Genomic DNA, 14,534 nt, shown 5'->3' on the forward strand with positions numbered 1-14,534 from the left:
GGGAGTTCACCTTTTAAGTAATACATTGTGACACTGTCAGTTTAACTTCAGAAGAATCTGAATACGTTTTACCCCTAAACCTGACCAAATGGATATTCTCACTAAAATCCTATTTAATGCCCATCAGCATCCTCAGTGAAATGTTTGATACCCGTTTACAGTATTATACAGAAGGCCAACATTGGTTTCTCAAAATGTTCATATCATCCAGTACTTAGTCAGAGACATTGTAAGCTGCAGAGGGAAGGATTGTCGGAGCTCAGCTTAGACCGCCTTTGTGTTTACTTATCAGCCTGCTACAAGCAAGAAAACTGTCATCAGGTGGAGAAATTCCTTCCAGGATGACATCATTATCTCCGTTGCTCCTGTGGAAACAGACATTCCTACATACCGCTGTCTGCTTGTATTTACTCCAAAAACTGTGTGTGTGTCCGTGTGTGTGTGTTACGTAACAATATACCAGGATTTCTCATTGCATTTCTTGCTTTCAGTCCACTCAAACAGTGTGTTGCTTGGCTGATGTAACGCTGCTTCTAACTCTGTGGTGGCATCATGGGGATAAAGAGCAGCGTTTGACCTGCACACATTTCTCTTGACACAGACACAAGGCCTTAAAGATGACTGTTGTGTGTTTGTGTGTGTAATAGCTGCCTGACAACTCAATTCATGCAATAACATCTGGAGGGCATGGACTTCAGGACTCCAGAGGATGATGGCATAGTGATTCACAAATTCTGACACACACATACAAAAACAATGTCTCTGAAGCACCCCCCCCCCCCCCCAAAACACACACACACACATAATTTCCATCATAAATTCAAAAATACTATTCTTTGTGCGTAGCATTTTCAACTTTTATTTCCAAAAGACAGACGGTTTGCAAAAAATATATATTTTTAGGGGCAAATGCTACATTTTGACTTGACATACATGAACATATGTGTAGAAAGAGGAGAAGAAAAACTAAAAAGATAGTGAAGAAGGCGCAGGACAAAGGTAAGGCATAGCCAGCAGTTTCCTGAGGCTCTTTCTTTATATCAAGCTTCATGCAGAACAACAACTGATGATTAGATATTACACACAGAGAGGACAATATGTTCACCAGAGGTTAACTTAAAGGAACAGTGACACGCTCAGAAATGTAACTGTGTGGTGTCAAATTGAGAATCTGATTAAGAAAAGAATTAACATGTTTAAAGTGAAGGGCTATTTTAGAGCTATTTCAGCTATTTTTATCTGGAAAAAGCTAACAGCTCTAGTAGTGAAAAAACTAAGAAACCGAGACAAGACGGAGCCGAAATGTTGAGGGATAGGAAACCAAAACAGTTAGCGAATATATCTCTTACATCTCTGTAGAGCTCCAGGAATTTGATGTTCCTCCGTTGGCACGATTGGGATCTTTAGCATTGGAGTTCTTGGAATGTGTGATAATGCTGCTAAGCTAGCAGTTCCCCCTTTCCTGACATATGGAGATGAAACTGATGCCCATCGTTTTATATCATTGTGCATTCCACAGCAAAACCAGCACATTTCAACTGTTCCTTTAAAGCATGTAGACGGGGTAAACAAGTATCTTTTAAAGTCATTATAACAAGCGGACCTACTCACTGCTCTTGATGAATTACAGTCACAGTTTTGGCATCACATTTTACAATACAATAAGAGTCTTTGTGAGCATTTTATTAGCAATGTGTCCAGATAAACCAGCTCAAAGAATGAAGCAGTCCTGTAATAAACTCTCAGCACCGATGGCTAGTTATATAATGTACCACACCAGCATTTTATATCTTTTTTTAAAAGCTCTGTTTGCTATATGGCTTTAATACAAGTGTTCTTTGCATACTGTATATATTAAAACATTTGTCAAATCCTTCAAGAGAAAACACAACCTGTGTTGTTTAAAAAAAAAAAATCCTCCTCTGTTCACTGACCAGATCTTTGGCTAACAGCTACATGATGTTTTTTTTCTTTACAGCATTGGTTCGATGTTTCAGAGATTTAGACAATCTCACACAGGTTATAACGTCAATGAAATGAAGCATGTGATGTTACGTGATATCTCATCTCAAGTCTTAACGCGTTCACTACACCACCTCCACATAGTTGGCAGGGTAAAGCCCCTCCCACCCGTCGTCCTTCATCCCTCGACACCAGCCCTGGTCATCCTCATCCTCGACCTTCAAAAACTCTTCCCCTGCAGGGACAGACAGCCATTACATTTTGACAGTAAAGGTTGCGGCTGAGATTCTCTATCCTATCTAATAAACGAGTGTCCATTTAATCATTTACCAGCTTGGGTTATACGGGGGGGAGTAAATCAATTTTAAGTATATTTTTATTTAAGTGCAGTCCATGTAAACATGATGTAAACACAGTTCTAACAACAACAGTGCTGGCGAGTCTTGCACTTCTCACTCATTGTAGACAGTCCTGACTCAGAGAGACTTGATTTCTGCTGTATTTATGAGTGAAATGTGGCACATTATGCCTTTAAAATGTTTTAATTTTATTAGCTTATTGACTTTTTTTGCCTTTAAAGAAAGCAAAACATTTGAGACAGACTAAAAAATGTTAGCTTTTTTACCACATGACAGCACTGCGTGTGCGTGTGTGTGCGTGTGTGTTTACCTGCTTTAAATGACAGCTCATCTGTCTCCTGGCCAACATAATCATACAGAGCTCGAACTCTCACTCCTCCAATCATCACACTGCGTGAGGAAACGGAGACAAGAAAGACACGAGGAAGAGACAGATGGATGTTTGATCGGCGAGCATTGATCTTTGTGAGAAGACAAACTTGAATAGAGCATCTCTCCTGTGGGGTAAATAAACTCACCTCTTCTCTATTGTTCCTTTCTTCTTCTCTATGACTTTCTTGGTTTCTTTCCCCTTCTTGGTTTTCTTTTCAGGCGTCCATTCCTAAAAAAAAAAAAAAAAAAAAGAACATTTGAATTTGAAGAGGATAATCAGATATTTATAAAGAAAAACATGAAGACTTGAGATTGTTTATAAAGAGAAAAAAAGCTGAAAACCTGGAAGTGAGGCCAGTCTGTGGGCATTCCAGGCCCATGAGTGTTCTTCCACCAGCGGAGATCCTCGTGCTCGTCGATGGCCATCAGTGTGTTGTGGAGCTCGTCATACACAGCCCTCACACTTACAGAGAGGAGGGGGGAAAAAAAAACAAAAGAACACAACGTAAGATGAGGAGAGGCGTAAGAAAGATGACAAAAGTCAGGGTGTCAGAGGACTTGGATGTTCAACCTCTTTCCATGCAAAGCTCTGTGATTCACCTCTCATTGTTGGTAATGTCCAAATGTTTGTGGATGGAGTGAAAAGCCTGTTTGAGGAAGACGATTCTCTTGCGCTCCTCATCCTGTGATTGGTCGAAGATGGACTCCATCTCCTCCATGTAGCGTGGAGCGTAGCGGTTCACCTCCTCGAGGACTTTCTCATAGCGGCCACGGACCTGTGAGTGTGGAGAGACTCTTTCACACGCTGCTCAGGGACTCACAGGTCTCATTATATATTCAAGCTAATACCAAGTCACCAAGGTGTGTTTGGTACCCATACCAACTCTTAACCTAAACCCTAACCCAAGAAAAAGTGTTTTTCTTTTAAAGACACATACATTTTTGTCATAAAGAACTAAAGTAAAGAAAAATGTGTTGAAGTATTGATGGTTTGATACTTTCATCATGATGCAGTTATAAGCTGCAGACTGTCCTCCTATTGTTTCTTCTTTTTGGAAATTCACCCCCAAACTAATAAAATATTAAACTTTTTTTTTTCTCTCTCCAAAAATATATTGATCACATTGATTTTTCTAAGCAGCCCTGCTATTTTCTGCCTTTGTGGGCATCTTTAGTTTCTTGGGTTTTTTTTTCTCTCTTTCAGTCTGTGAAAAAGTCTCTTTGTTGCGATACAAACAAGTATGAGACAATTTTTAAAAAAAACTGACAGATTTTCACAGATTGAAAGTGAAAGAAACAAGAAACCAAAGACTCCCACTGAGGCAGGAAATAGCAGCGCTGCTAGGTGACGTAAATCTGGAAACAGATGGAACAGATCAAGACGGATCAACAGTTCCAGGTGAGAATGATAAATATCCGAGTAAAATAAGACGTAGATGAGTTTGAGTACCTTCTCGGCCTCCTGCTGAGCCAGCTCCCTCTCCTCCTGGATTCTCTTCTGTTTGTCGATGGCGACGTCCGGGTTTCCCTGAGCGTGTGCTTCTCGCTCCCTGGCTGCCTGCTCCTTCCGGCTCACTTTGTGGTACGCCCTCCTGGCTTTATCCAGCTGTGGACCAACGACACATAAACTTTAATCCAGAGATGTGACCTTTGAGGACACATATGCCACAAAGAATGGTCCCTCTGCTACATGTACAACTTTCTTTCTTTCTTTTTTGTAAGTTGTGCTTGACTTTGAAAATCATCCAGCAGATACTCAGAATAAATCAGTGCTGCTTTATGTCTCTGTGGTCTAAATATAGATCTTGAATTGAGGCCATTTACGTAATGAGGGTCCATTTGTGCCCTTTTCACACATATAAAGTATTGATTCCCTTTGGGACCCAAGTACATTTCTGATGCAAATATGTCGTGTGGCTTTCAGTGGAGGTCCTCTTGTCCTCAGCTGCTCTTAAATCACTGGACAGCAAAGATACATTCTTTTGAACACATTAGAGCGATCTTTGTGTTCAGGTCATGTGAGTAGTGCATTTGTGGCATCCATGTAAGACAGTGACCTTTCCATCAAATGAATCCATCACAAGAGGGGCCTTTCACAAACCAAAACGATCAAATCTGAAGTTCTCTCTTTTGATTTCTGATTATTTTCTCAAAGAGGAAAAAGGAGGGACGATTACATTTCAGTGCACAGTTTTTCAGACATTTTTTTTTTATCTTGGAGATGAACAGTCATCCTGAAGTAAAGCCTGGATTCTTCTACCAGTTTTTCACCTTCACTTTCAGATGAAAAGTTTACTGTAGTCCTGTACAGAAAACAAAAAGGCTTTTTGCACTTGAATAAGTCTGACCTTTTTCAGACGTTTTGCCCAGGGCTTCTGAGCCCTTATGAAGCCGGTTTCAACGTCCTGGGTCTCCTTAAAACCTCCAAATAACTTCTTGTGAAAGGTGTCCTTCTGCCAGGTTCTGACCCTGTCTCCATCCTCCGACACCAGGGAGCGACAGATGGACGCGTGCAAGGACGCCAGCCGGTCAGCGGAAGACAGAAAACACTGCCAAGCCTTCATAAGAGATCCGTAAAGAGGACCTAAAGGAGACGAGAGAAGAAGAGCAGCATCCTAAAATGTTCTGATATACTTCTGTTCTACAGATGACTAAAACAGACGATCAAAACTCGATGGTACATTTAAAAATCTCTTGTCATGTTGTTCAGTAATATTTCTGAAAACTAGCTGGACTGGCAGGTTCAGCACTTACTGGAGTCCACTACCGGCTTCCACTTGTTGCTCCATTCACTGAGCTGCTGGGCGTACTGCCGCTCCACGCGAGCCCTCTCTTGGAAACACGCCACAATGTCATTACAGGCCTGGAAGGCATCTTCTGTCCGCTTCACAGTGCGCTGATAGTTCCCAGGCTGCCAGGACACAAAGAGAGAGGAAGATCTGCTGTTAACACAAAACAAACAGAGCGAGGCTGGAGGCTGGAGCAGAGTGCTTTAAATCTTCGTACCATTATCAAAGAACCATGTTTCTGCGGACTGAAAAGGGTAAAATGACAGAAATTCTTGCCAGTATACAAAATAGTTTTTTAGTTTTTTTCTTTGAAGTGTTTTTTCGGTGCCAGAGAAATCCAAACGGTGCATCTGCTCTCAGTTTGTTCCTGGCAGAGGAGGCAGCATGTATCATGATATTGACAAACTCATTTAAAACTTAAAAAGTACAAGCCAGCAAGACTATCCTACCAATATAATATATATATAGATAAATATATCTATATATATATATATATATGGATTCATATATATATAAACACTTTACAGCGAGGGATATTGACTGATAGGACTTCACACACACATTTCCAACCCCCTACTCCATATTCCCTATACATAGTCCTCTTAGTGGGTTATGTAGTGCACTCATTTGGCCCAATAAGAAAAACATTTCAGCCATTACCATGACACTATAATAAATAAATATAAAGTACTGAATATTTTATATAGAATGAAATGTATTTTTGCACCAAATATATTTGTGTTTACGCTGGTCTCTTTCTTGTCATCTTCATAAGGAAAAAGTCACTTTAATCCATTACACTTTATTGAAAAGACTTCTAGATTTCGCTAAATAAATGCCCTTTCTTTTTCTTTCTGTGGTCTGTGTTCACGCTGGCCGCTCCTCCTGTCTGCATTGTGGGGTATCATGAGTTCAATATATAGGGTATGATAATGCTCACTCAGAATTCTGATGCCCCTACATAATGGCATGGTCACTTTATAGTGAACTGTATAATTAATAGAGAGTAGTGTGTGATTTCAGACACAGCCACAGCCGCTCCATTTACAGCCGAACATTTGAAGACAAGATACTATAAACATTTGACACGACATTCAAACAAATATTCAGAGGTTAAACGTACTTCTGGTGTAGGATTCTGCTCCATATTCATTTTTAGGACGTATCTGTCTTGTAATCTAAAAAGGAACTAGTTCTCAAATGCTCTGTTCCATTAAGGTGTCTTTGAACTAAATGGAATGGAGCCATTCTTAATATTCACGTGAAATGTCGCTGAGGACGACTGCTTTCATTCCTTCTCGTCCTCTAACGACTGCTACCTGTTAAACAGCCATTTGTTGGTCTGGAGCACCTTCTCTGTAGGTCATAACAAAGCCCATCTTGCATCCTCATCTTCTTTCACAGCTGTCACACCGCTGCAGCCATCTAAGGTCAACCCCCACGTGCCATCACTGACATTTTACTGGCATTACGTTTCCTGTGGTAAACTTTAATACCAGCTGCAGAGCGGGGTGTGGTCAGGGAACATGACAAGCCCTAGCCGTAAAAAAAAAAAAAAAAGCCCAGACAGTTAAGGGGGGGGGGGGGGTGAGAGAGCAGCAGAGGAAGGCCCTGAGTATAATAACATATCTGAAGCAAGTGTGTTGTTTGTAGATGTGGTATTTGGAAATCTCTACAATTTTCCTGGCAGCTGCCTTCAGCTCTTACTCAGCACTCCCTCCTACTCTCTTTTTCACTTCTGTCAGACCCGATCTGTTAGACGATGACACATTTAGACAGCTGCTTGAACATTTGAGAGAGACATTATAAATATATTTAGATCTTAATATTTTGAATGTGTCCAGACGAAAAAAAAAAAAAAAAAACATTTTAATATTCTGCCAATAAAGTCTCCAGCCTCAGCTGAACATTCTGCTGATGTGACAGGTTGATAAGATTCCACTTCATCAAACTCAGATACACAAATCTGACCTGAAAGTAAAACAGTTCCCTCTTGGATTCAAGTTCAGTCTTATTACAGACAATAGTGTGCTGTAACTATTAGTAAACCTATAGAAAAGTTTACGGTAAAGTCTCGTTTTGCTGTTCAGCACTAGCATGTCTCCAGACTGTGTAGGCATGAGCAGATGATATCTCGCTGGTTTTGATTGACATCCTGCGCCACACATTTGCAGCGGATGTCACATGAGATCTGAGTCAGAATTAAAGGAGAACACGAAGACCAACAGAAAATATCGATGTTATTTAGTCACTGAGTTCTGACCTCCAGAATGCCTTTTTATCCAGGAGCAATGTACACACATGCTCTTTGCATTTCGGTGGTGACTTATCTCTGTACATGCAGGAAAAGACTTTGGTATGAGAAGTGTTCAGATGTGTTTTGTGACACGTTTGTAGTCGGAGTAGTTGTTGTATTTTTTTAAAGCTAATTGACTGGCTGTTCAATCCTAACTGCACTCTTAATTGGTAGTTCACTAAAAGCTGGTGCATCTGAAAGGTCAAGCAATTAAGGTCAACCGTGTTGTTAGAACAGACGTTCAGCCACAGGTAGCTCCAGTTAAATAAATCTGCGTTCATTTTTAACTTTGTCATTTAATATGACATGTAGTTTTCTAATTGTAGCTACTTGTGTTTCTGCTCTCTCGTGTGCTTTTAATGAAACACTGAATGTGTGTAAACGCTTTAATCCCAATCAGTGTGTGCACTTCTCATCAGTGCCCCCTCTGTTTCTCTCTCCCGCCTTCCTCCGCACTTTCTCTCTGCCACTGTTGTGGTTCGTCTGAGTATTAAACAGAAACAGCTGAGGAATCCACTTTGAGGCCAATGGCAACGCTGCTGAGACCCAGTTGGCCAATCTCTGAGGCAGAAGCAAATCCGCTACGAGCGAATCTGTCCAAGCAACAAAAATTCTGCAGAAGAAAATGGCCACGATCCTACTTTCTGCATATATTTAAATAATCCTATGCAGACTGTAGAGCATGTTACAGTGCACAGAGAGGGGGCTGGGAAACTCTAGATGTAATACAGCATCAGCGATAATAATATTAGCAGATATCAAGCTAAAAATAGTTTAGATGAACTAATCGAGGTGTTACTAGCAGAAGAGAGATGAGTGGTGGTACAGGAAGTTATAGTCAGAGTAAAGAAACAGTTGTAGTAGCAGTCATATCAACAGAAGTTGACACCAAATCCTTCCAACAAAACAGCGTAAGGATGTGTTCAGAAGACCTCAATTAGCTGAAAATATGAGAGTCTGATCAGGAAGTAGCTTGTCATTGGAGACAGTATGACAGTAATATTGTAATATGGGACCCAGGAGCAGGTCCAACGTGTCACAGCAGCATCTTTATATCTGTTATTATGAACATTTGTATACTCTACAGCCTACTCCACTGTAATTCTCAGCCTCTTAAAGTGGATGTGAATTTGCGATTACAAAAAGAGCTGGAGTTTGCGGTATAATGACAGACAGCCCCTGAGCATGGCAGTGGGATGACACAGAACAGGCACTGGCATGGAAAACACATCCGGCACAGCAGGAGGCTGCCAAAATTACAGGAGGGAGGGGAGAGATAAAAGTGGGGCAACTCGTCGAGGCCAACAGGAGACAAAGCCAACATCAAAGTGGCAGCACACTCCAATTTGACACACCTAATGTTGGAAGTGTTTAGGGCTTTAAGACAAAGAGGTTACACACGGGGAAGAGAGCAGAGACATCCAAAGAAAGGAAAGAAGAATAGCATGATGTTTGCTACTGGTGCTGAATTAGAGTAGTAACAGGAGAAGTTAGTTGTGATAAGAATACAGTTGAAAATATTTCAATACAATATTACTGCTGAAGCGTAACCAGTTTAAGTTTCACTCTTATTGTCATTTTAAAAATGACACAACACAATACTATATAATATAAAACAACACGATATGTTACGTTACAACAGGATTAAATACAACACGATTGGATATACTTTTTTGTCTCCTTGGGGAAATTTGTCTCCCCACTGAGCTGACTTCAGTAAAAGAGACAGAAAGCAGCATCAGTTGACATGAGACATGGTCATGAATAGAGCAGCATCACCTGCAGTTTGTCAAGTTAAAGACAGTTTTATGCATCTAAATGGTTGAGATATTATTTGAATTAAAAAGTTCAGGCAACCTTTTTTTTACTGTCTATGTTTTTCCTCTGTTCTCGCGTCTTTCATTTCTCTATTTTATCTGCCTTGTATTTTGTTTTTTTTTATCTTTTGCACCAGTCTACATTAGCGTAGCAAACACAGAAAAGGAAATTTCTAGTCGTACAGAACGTCTTCATGGTGCTTTTGCATCTATAAATAAAAGCACAGCCTTGGACACAGAGATATGTAGCCTGAACGACAAAACAGGAAGGTCATTCATCCTCAGGAGAGCGAGGTGAAAAGATAGCACAAAGCACAACTACACACACATGCAAAGTCTTACCATCCAGAAGCTGCGATTGTTGGCATCTTCAGGACTGTTGTCTGATGGTAGCGTCGACATCCTGTTCTCTGAGAGAGGAAGAAGAATAGGATTAGTTCGGGAATGATATCACTCCACCTTTTAATCTGCACACTGACCTTTCTGTAATTACCCTCTATGTGGCGGAAATAAGGCTTTGGGTTTTGTCGCTACAGAATGAACAATGTAATGTTACATAGTAGGTCAGATGTTTCTAAAATGACACGTACTTGAGGGACTATCAAAGCCCTGACATTATGTTTCAAGTCAGCAGAAGACTTGAGACTGTAGACTTTGTGACTTAGTTCAGAAATTGAACATGATTTTATGCATTCTGGAGAACACTTCATCCGTTTTGATGCAAAGATCCATTTGGGAATCAGGAGGGACCACATCCTCTCCTTTTTGTTGACATGCTCTGCAGCTTGTCTGATGAACACATGCGCCCATATTTGAAGAAAACAGTGTGCAATTATTTGTAAAATTATAATGTACTCATTTTTTGTAAATTGATGCATAGCAGGCTTTTACACATTAAGAAGTGTTAGATTTATAACTTTTGGACCATTGTTATTCATCCATCACTTTAAGGTTACAATTCCTTGTACTAGCTTTGCCTACTCTTACTTATTCTTTGCCTACTTCATTTCATAATCCACTTTCAGTTAATGATTTCAACTGTTATCAATTAGGCTTTGTTTTAGTTAAACATCTCGGCTGGTTATTCTTCATTTTTTACCATTTTAAAAGCTAACTTTCAAATGTTAAATCAATCATAGGATAACTATTTCAACATTTTTTTAAGGTCATTTCAAAAGGTTTGTCATTATTTTTGCAGTTAGTCTGTTCTTTAATGATCGAATAACTAATCATTTCAAAAGGTTATCAATAACTTTAAACCTACTAATTTCACAAAACCTTCAACTGGTTTTGTTCAAGCTCAAGCTAACCATTTCAGATTTAGCTATTTCCACCGTCGTTTCGACTTTTAGCTTAATCCACTGCTTAGTCAAGTTTAAGCTCAACAATTACCTACTTTAAGCTATATAGTTCATCTTTGACTGTAGATTTAGCAAAATATTTCAACTGCTTAATCTAGTTATCGCTAACTTTTTCAGCTAACTTTTTTTAGCTGTATGTATTTTATCAATGTAGGCTAACCATTACTTTTAGCTAACTGTTGCTTCTCGGCTGGCTTTTAGAGCATTTTTAGTATTGAGGTGTCACAGCTGAGACCAAATCTGGACATTTTCATTCAAATTATTATTTGTATTACTTTTATAATCTTCGCGTATCCACTGGCTATCAAGTAACCCCTGGGTCTCTGGATGGGAATCATTGCTCTTATACTGGAGGGTCTCTGAAATGATAGCATTCAATATCCCCTGAAGTAAATCACTGACACACTCTTGTAAGCACTTATGTGAAGATATACTGCACGTGTAATGTCAGTGTCTGAATCGTATAATGGCTGCCCTGTAAACCCATTAGGGAGCCACAGTTGCTGCTGTAAGTTGACGTGTACAGTAAATCTGAACCAGGTGGTGTACTGTAAACCTGGGCAGCGTCTCTCATGCTGTAACATCAGTAAGCCTGGCGTATCTACTCCCAGCAATCCCAGCTTTGAAACATGAGCTATCCTAAAATAAACTGAGGGTAAAGGTCGACACATCCTATCATTTGCACTCACTTTTCATTCAATGTTGATGGCCTTGTCTGCCTTCATATTATAATAAAAAGGAACACAGGCACACAAGCTCATTAGCTCTTCCAACCAAGAGGCATAGAGGTGACAGAAATATGTTAAATGCTGTTTCTTACTCGAAATCAAGTGATCCAGTTCAGCAGGTTTCCATTTTTTTTACATTACTTTATGCTCATTTGGTTTCACTTTCAAAACAGAAACATTTCCAGTTAAATATGTAAGCATCCAGCAGCTTTGCCTTCTGCTATGTCTAAATCCTTGTCGCACCCAAAGTTGAACTCGACACAGACTAAGCCTTCATATCTGCCTCGTTTTTTCCTCCCTGCCGCCATCGCTTGCTTGACTCACACAATTAGATTCAATGATTTCCCTCTCGGCTGCTGTTCACGGGGCATCACATGCTTCTCAGAGAACATAATGACATGCCTCTCTCCTCTGCCTGCTCATTCCGTCTGACAGATCACACAACCCTGAGGTCTGCAAGGGCTGGGAAAAATAATGGACAGCCGCCCCTTCAACCTTTGACCTCGACTTCCTGTCCCCTTGCTGGTTGTCTTTCTAGCTGGGTAGATCTCTGTCATATAGTTGTCTCGTTACTGTGAGGTTGGGGAGATCTGTTGTCCATGCCCTTAACTAAGATAATTCAGTGCATTTTGCAAGTTTAACTTAGTTATCTCCAATCTTTTAACACAATTAAAACAGCCCAAATCGTATTTTGTATATTTACCCTGTTAGTAGAATCGCCAACCTTGGATCTACTATCTTAGCTGCGTGCTCTACTTGCATGCCTCTATAGGATGTTCTGCTCTATTTTCAGCATTATGCTGTAGTTTATGCTGTATCAAGAGAAAGCTTGCTGTAACCTCCTTATCTGCTGGCGTGCATATGGCCCTGTAGGCTTTTGAAATTGATTTCATAGACTTTATAATCAATTGAATCTGTTTCTAAACAGCTGGATTTGGCCTCGATTTTGCCGTACTCTTAATTTGACATTGAAATTGTTAGAATAAAAGCCTGAGTCAAACTTTCAAATGGTTTTCTACGCCCTCTGTCATGTTTTGGGTGTATATGTTGATTTTCATACATTTCAGTTGAGGTTAAAGTTACAATCAAATGAGTCCACCACAGAGCATGCTGTACTATATCTTACCACCTACCAGCACAGATCTAATTCCACCATGAGTCCTCCAGACTTTTTATGACCTCCTGGCAGCTCAGACAGGAAATTAGTTCCACCAGTTTTCAGAAGTCCTCAAGCGGTCTACTTCCAGTCCTTTCCAAATCTAAATCTCTGTCTTAACATGTGAAAACTTTCTGGAAACTGGAGAAAAGTGAAGCGCAGTTTGGTCAAAAGAGCTTCCAACCAAGCAACTCTTTCACCCCAGTATCCCGCTCCCACCCTGGCACACACGCTCACTCCTCCCCCTGTCCTCGTTTCATCTGTCACACATAACTCCCCACGCACACACATTGCATAGAGGAAATATATAGTAACAAATGAACACACAGAGCAGAAATAGGAGCTTGATCACTCCTTTAGATCACAGTGACGTGCCACTGAAGGGCTAACAAGCAGCTTGCAGATCCTTACCTCTCTAAAAGTTGGGGCCCTCTTGCTTCAACCCCCTTTTTCTTCTCGTTCGACAGGTCAAACTTTGTTTTTCCTTAGTTGAATCTTTGTACAGACTTTCAGGCTCTTTTTCCTCTACGTCTTGTCTTCTTTGTACTTCTCCAACTTTGATTTTCCACTCGCTGTGGACAGTGCTGCTCCTGCTCTTCCCCTTTCTTTGGCCCACTGTTTGTGTCAGATGAGTTGGCTTCTTTTTTTTTTTTTTTTCCTCCTTCCTTCTCACCCTCCTCTTCCTCCCTCCCTCTCTTTCCCTCTCTCTCTCCCTCCAAAACAGCTGCAGGGGACTTCTTCTTCTCTTGTTCTTTGTATTGCACCACTTGTTACTTTTTTTCTCCCTTTTTTCCTTCCCTTAATCACCCTGCTCTCCTCCCTCAAAGAAGTGTCAATGAAGTTGGCTTGTGTTTTTGTGTGTGTGTGTGTGTGTGTGTGTGCACTTCTAGGTGAGTCTGACTAAAGCTGAGTCACTCATCCAGAGTGTGTGTATATACGTATGTATACATGTTTGTGAGTTAATTAGTCCATTAACCGTGACAAAGACGCACAAAGCAGCATGACCAGATAAGGGAAACTGCATCCCTCTGAGCTGGTTTTTATACCCCCTCTTTCCTCCACTCCACGTTCCCTCGGGATCATTTGTTAGGCCTGCCTCCACAGCTGGAGGATACATCCGGTGTGTGTGTGTGTGTGTGTGTGTGTGTGTGTGTGTGTGTGTGTGTGTGTGTGTGTGTGTGTGTGTGTGTGTGTGTGTGTGTGTGTGTGTGTGTGTGTGTGTGTGTGTGTGTGTGTGTGTGTGTGTGTGTGTGTGTGTGTGTGTGTGTGTTTAAAAGCAGAGATTCTTTGAAGTCAAAGCCCCCTGAAGAAGACTTGTTCCCACTCTTGCTTCATGCTATGCTGAACTTGTGAAAGTCTTGCCACAACATGCCATGTAAACACACAGCTGTTGTACACTGAAATGTTTACGCCCAGATACAAGCTGCTCTGAGCATATAGTCATCCTGTAGCAGTGATCCTGTCATCAAACCTGGCTGGCTAGTATGAGATCATGATAACACTGTGAGATATTAGAATAATGATAGACAGAAGACACCAACAGGTGGGGGGAAGATCCATGTTAGGTGATTAACTCCGTTGTAAAGGTCATTTTCTGCATTGTGTACTTTTACTTGTAATCCTTTCAAACACATTTTCTGAAACGTACATACTTGTGAGTACTCGTAGTGTAGTACTTTTTACATTAATTGCTG

At 40.6% G+C, this 14,534-nt stretch overlaps 1 protein-coding gene across 3 annotated transcripts; it reads right to left on the minus strand.

Moving 5' to 3' along the window:
- Positions 1-832: 832 nt before the first annotated feature.
- Positions 833-13,481, minus strand: si:ch211-51c14.1 (protein kinase C and casein kinase substrate in neurons protein 3). Of its 3 annotated transcripts, none has more exons than XM_061026411.1 (10): positions 13,252-13,481; positions 9,938-10,005; positions 5,448-5,604; positions 5,042-5,277; positions 4,144-4,299; positions 3,294-3,469; positions 3,036-3,156; positions 2,840-2,922; positions 2,632-2,711; positions 833-2,197 (listed from the first exon to the last, which is right to left on the minus strand). In XM_061026411.1, exons 2-10 carry the CDS (start codon positions 9,995-9,997, stop codon positions 2,088-2,090), a joined length of 1,179 nt encoding a protein of 392 aa, XP_060882394.1. In that variant the 5' UTR covers positions 9,998-10,005; positions 13,252-13,481; the 3' UTR covers positions 833-2,087. The 3 variants fall into 3 exon arrangements, with proteins under 3 accessions (XP_060882394.1, XP_060882393.1, XP_060882395.1); XM_061026410.1 differs by lacking the exon at positions 13,252-13,481 and adding an exon at positions 12,818-13,050; XM_061026412.1 differs by lacking the exon at positions 13,252-13,481 and adding an exon at positions 12,009-12,059.
- Between the last annotated feature and the right edge of the window lie 1,053 nt (positions 13,482-14,534).

The sequence above is a fragment of the Labrus mixtus genome, chromosome 20 (genome assembly GCF_963584025.1).
Source record: "Labrus mixtus chromosome 20, fLabMix1.1, whole genome shotgun sequence".
In the NCBI taxonomy this organism is placed as follows: domain Eukaryota; kingdom Metazoa; phylum Chordata; class Actinopteri; order Labriformes; family Labridae; genus Labrus; species Labrus mixtus.

What these genes read in the sequence shown, in the direction of transcription:
- si:ch211-51c14.1 (XM_061026411.1), bottom strand. Translation starts at nt 9,997, where the DNA reads ATGTCGACGCTACCATCAGACAACAGTCCTGAAGATGCCAACAATCGC. An exon ending in GAAGCCGGTAGTGGACTCCA is followed by an intron (nt 5,278 to 5,447) that starts GTAAGTGCTGAA and finishes CGTCTCCTTTAG; the next exon opens with GTCCTCTTTACGGATCTCTT. An exon ending in GACATTACCAACAATGAGAG is followed by an intron (nt 3,157 to 3,293) that starts GTGAATCACAGA and finishes CCTCTCTGTAAG; the next exon opens with TGTGAGGGCTGTGTATGACG.